We start from the raw sequence: 4616 nt of genomic DNA, 5'->3' as shown, positions 1-4616 counted from the left end.
AATTGTGTATTTTCTTATTGATAAAATGGCTTGGCTGCCAGTGGTTCATGAATTTGAATATATTATTACAAAGGTAGGAGCTGCCCATATGAACAATTATTGTTCCTCATCATCTTCAGTTTAGTTGTTAGTCCTCCACCTTTGTAGAAATTAACATTCACTCTCAAATTGTTTACTAAAACAATAGGAAACCTTCTTGTTTCCACAGCTTCTATATTTGCCCACAGTATTAGCAAATAGGGCCAATATCTATTGTGTCCAATTTGTTGCACATGCATGATTCATCTTTAAATTATTGTTGTTCAAACAACCACTGACAATGTGAATGCAAGATTTTGATATTGGTCATGTTCAAGTGGTGTACATACATCCTCTGCCTTTGCCCTTATTGAGGATCCTATGATTCTGAGATCAATGAATTGTGCTCTGCAAAAGTAACCCATACTAATTATTCATTGTATTTTGTTGATTTTCATGATAAACTGATGCAGCTGTTATTGTTTCAACACAGGCAATTGCAAAAATGCTATTCAAACACAGTTGATGAAGAGATGCACTTGTGTACTTTTGCATTTCTACAATTCTGAGTTGAATTAATGTATTCTTGTATGAAAGGAGTCTTCTCCTCCTTGTTCATTACATTTTATTTCCTTTCAATCAATCAATACACTGCTAGACTTGCCAGTCCCCATAAGAAATCAGTGTATAAAAGGACATATTGCCCAATCAAACAGGTCTCAGCTCTGCAACTTACAGCCTAGGAAACTTCACATTGTTTTACAGATTGTCTTCAATGTATCTGATCCCTTTACTTTCATCTTTACAGAAGGCAGAGAGCTTCATGAACTATGCACCACAACATAGATGCTGTGAGGTTCGGACGCAGTTTGGACCACTGTCTACGGGGTGGAGTATGAGCGGGTACGGGTAGCGTACAGAGACATAAGGGACATAACCCTTATGTCTTCATCCCAGGAGAAGCTGAGATTTCCAATACAGGAAAATCTTCAAGCTTTCCAGTACGCTACTCACACCAAACAGCTCATAACTCTAATTGATCTCTCATCAATTTTTTTTTTCGACAACCTTATTTAGAAACAAACAGTCTTAATTCAATTAATTCAAGAATAATTATCACAAATAAATCAGATGACTTCAAACAACAACAACGAGCTATTCCCAGACGTAGCGGACCCAAAACGGAAATTACGAGGCTTCAGCAGAGTGGACTCAGTACCACCGACGTCAGCACCTCCGACAAAACAGCCACCGAAGAAACAAGCAGAGAAAAGGAGAGCAGAAGTGGTTGAACCTGTTCAACAAAACAAAGTGAAAAGAGTAATTGTAAAAGGTTACGGAGATGCAAGCGGTCAAAATCAGAGAGAAGTAGGAAAATCTAAAGGTCAACAGGAGCAAGACAAAGAACGAGAAGTTTCAACTACGAACACCCAAGCGACGAACAACTTACCAAGTGGTACGAGTTTAACAACCTTAACGACGATAGAGGAAAGTCAAACAGACGGAACCTCAGGTGGTCAAATTAGAGACCCAACCGGTAATCAAACGGCGGCCCAACGCAAGAACCAAGAGATGCCAGAGAGCGAGAGTTCTTTAGAGTATCTGGAGGATCTAGAGAACGAAGAAGACAGCGATAGTGAAGTTTCATGGGTGAATCTCAAGCAAGTCAAGAAAGAACCAGATGAAGGACAACGAGAAAAAGAAAGAAGACTCACTGGATTAGTAGCAAGTCCCTCGCTAAATAAAGGTGAGATCCCCATACCATATCCAATCAAGCTCATTCCCCTTTACCCCTCCTACCCCCCCTTTTTTTCCTTAATTGCGTATCCTGGGACCACGTGATACATATTGTAAACGATGAGAGCTGCTGGATCTTGTTTCTTTTTCATGTCTGCCTGAACTAAGCACAAACATCGACTTGGAGTATATCCAGTAAAGACGTAATCCATTAAACGAAAATCGTTCACCTGACCATCCCAAAAATGGAAGAGTCAGAGGCCCCATAAAGGCTAGTCCAAATATGACAAACATACCCAATTGTCCCCACTCCATACCAGTGGGAAGGCCCATACATAAGTCCCCATAACGGACTTGGGCACGTTTCGAACTCCTTTTTTCCCACCGTCCAATCCGTCCTATGATCACACGTGATGAGAGTGACTTCAGCGGATCAAGATAACTTACGAATGATTCCGCATCGGTTACAGGGAAACAGCGAGAAGTGGGACCCACCGCAGGCCCATCTTCAGAACCGTCGAGCGCACAAGCAGCTGCCCTTCTGAAATAGAAAAAAAGGAAACAATGGGTCAGCAACAGTTCTCAAGGCAATTCTCTTGCTTCATGCATTCAGAAGCACATCCGGATACTCCACATCCTGGCGATTGAAACCGAACAACCGCCAAACAACCGTACGCCGAGACCGGTACAGCCAACAACCGGACAACCTGACCACCCAAACGTACAACCTGACGGTCCAGTCCCAAATCCCCCACCCAAAGTAAAGCCCGCCAGAGCCGCCGAACGCAAAATACCGAGAGGTAGACCGATGTCGGAAGATGAAGATGACAATGTCAACAAGTCTAGAGGCAGAGGCTTCGTGGAGAACGGGATCGAGTTCGCGGAAGGGGAAGTCCCAAGTCATCATATGGCTCAACTGACGGTGTTCTGGGACAACAGAATCAGGAAGATAAAAGGCTACGTACCAGTATCTATGTTCAACCGAGCCTGGCTGGAAGCGAATAGAGAGGTTGAAGGAAAGAAGTCTAAGAAAAAGAAGAAAGACGAAGAATCAGACTCGGAAGACGAGACCTACGAAGGATTGTCCTACCCCTCTGAACTACGCCTAAGTTATGGTGACTGGGTAACCTGTTTCAATCTGATGCTCGACTACTTGAGGAAGTGGTTCGATTTCCGTCGACTAGCAGAAAAATTCGAAGGCCATAAGAAAAATGTCGAAGAAATCAAGAGCGAGAATGACGACAACTGGATGATCGCACTTAGATAAGATATCCTTGTAAGACGCCAAATCTGGACGATCAGGGTAGAAGGGGGGAAAGTCGGAGACCCGTCAGTACGCCAAAAGAAACTAGAAGAACAAGCCAGAAGGACTGTCGACAAGTTCAGGGAGTGGGACTGACACGACAATCCTTATGCCAAAGGAGGGAAGCGCCAAGACCAAGTACCGAAACTCTCAAAGACGGCAGAGAAAGATAAAGGTGAAGCTTACGAGAAAACGGAATCGAAAGAAGAAACATCCAAGTCAACGAAAGAAGAGACAGCCTATTCGAATCCCAAATCGAACGGTCGAGGTGGTTTTAGCGGCCGACGAGGTCGAGGAAGAGGCAGGGGGAGATATACGAACTACAATCGTGATTATGATAAAGAGGAGGATAGAGACTCAAGCAGCAGGCGTCGAGGTGGAGGCGACAGGTGGTCTCCAGGTAGAGACGAGAGGTCGAGGTCTCCAATACGACGAACACGATCCCCGAGACGTTACGACAGAGACGATCGAGACGATCGTAGAGATGACCGAAGGAGTGACCGTCGAAATGACTATAGAGATGATAGTCGACCGTCAAGTCATAACAAAAACCAACCGAAAGGAAATAACTCCAAGAGGAAGTGAGTTACTTAGGACTTACAACTTCGACCCCCTACCGTGAAATGCAGCCAAAAGGCAGAATGATCAGGCAAAACCAACCAAAAAGCCGTGCCTCCATGCCAAACCCATCCGTACCCGTCCCCATCCGTACCGTATTCGTACAACCTCCCACGCGTGAGAATGAGAGAGACTTACCATTGCCCTTGCCCTTGCCCTTGCCATTGAAACAGTCACCAGAGAAGTTACAGTGGATCTTCTAGACACTACAGCTCAAAGAGCGGAAGCCCAAGTTCTGAGTACGGAAAGAATGCATCAAGTTCAGAGTACGGTTCTGAAGAAGATGGATTCAGTAGCTCAGGAAGTGAGGACTATGGAGCAAAGAGAGAATTCATGAAGTCTGATAATGAGGATGAAACTGAACCAGAAGAGGATGTATCAGTCGAAGAAGAGGAAGCAAAAAAGAAGAGCTTATACGTAAGGAAAATACACAGACCTGAAGACAACAGACCGTGGCCTTGTAGAGTCCGTTGCGAAATGAATGTTGGAGAATGGAGAAGGCAACTTCAAGAGGCGGGCATCTTAAATAAGTTCACGGATGTAATAGAAGGTTTTCAATTTGGATTTCCCCAAGGTATACCCGAGCACCGGATAGGAAATCGCCCCTGGTATACTCCTGATAACCATGATTCAGCAGAAGAAGTGCGGCAAAAGATAAGGAACACATTAGCAAAAGAGAGGAGAGAAGGCCGAATATATGGCCCTTTTACACACGAACAAGTAAAAGAATGGTTCCCGTTCTTCAGGTCGAGTCCAATGGGGAGCACCATAAACGGGGATGGCACTTTTAGAGTGATTCACGACCTGTCATACCCAAAGAGAAACAAGAAGATCCCATCAGTTAATTCGTTCGTTAAGAAGAAACATTTCAAGACTACATGGGATGATTTCCAACGAGTCGTATGTTTCTTCAAAGACAACCCCGGCGCGTGGCTCCTAG

The 4616-nt window shown here is 44.3% G+C and overlaps 1 protein-coding gene across 1 annotated transcript; it reads left to right on the top strand.

Annotated features, from left to right (window-relative positions):
- Nucleotides 1-1149: 1149 nt before the first annotated feature.
- On the top strand, nucleotides 1150-3022 carry MELLADRAFT_114269 (uncharacterized protein; the record flags this gene model as incomplete). The annotated part of the gene is made up of 2 exons (XM_007419140.1): nucleotides 1150-1765; nucleotides 2496-3022. The coding sequence occupies 2 exons, from the start codon at nucleotides 1150-1152 to the stop codon at nucleotides 3020-3022; spliced, it is 1143 nt and encodes a 380-aa protein (XP_007419202.1).
- Nucleotides 3023-4616: the final 1594 nt, after the last annotated feature.

Source organism: Melampsora larici-populina (assembly GCF_000204055.1).
Source record: "Melampsora larici-populina 98AG31 unplaced genomic scaffold MELLAscaffold_133, whole genome shotgun sequence".
Lineage (NCBI taxonomy): Eukaryota > Fungi > Basidiomycota > Pucciniomycetes > Pucciniales > Melampsoraceae > Melampsora > Melampsora laricis-populina.
This window is presented reverse-complemented; position numbering and strand designations above follow the sequence as displayed.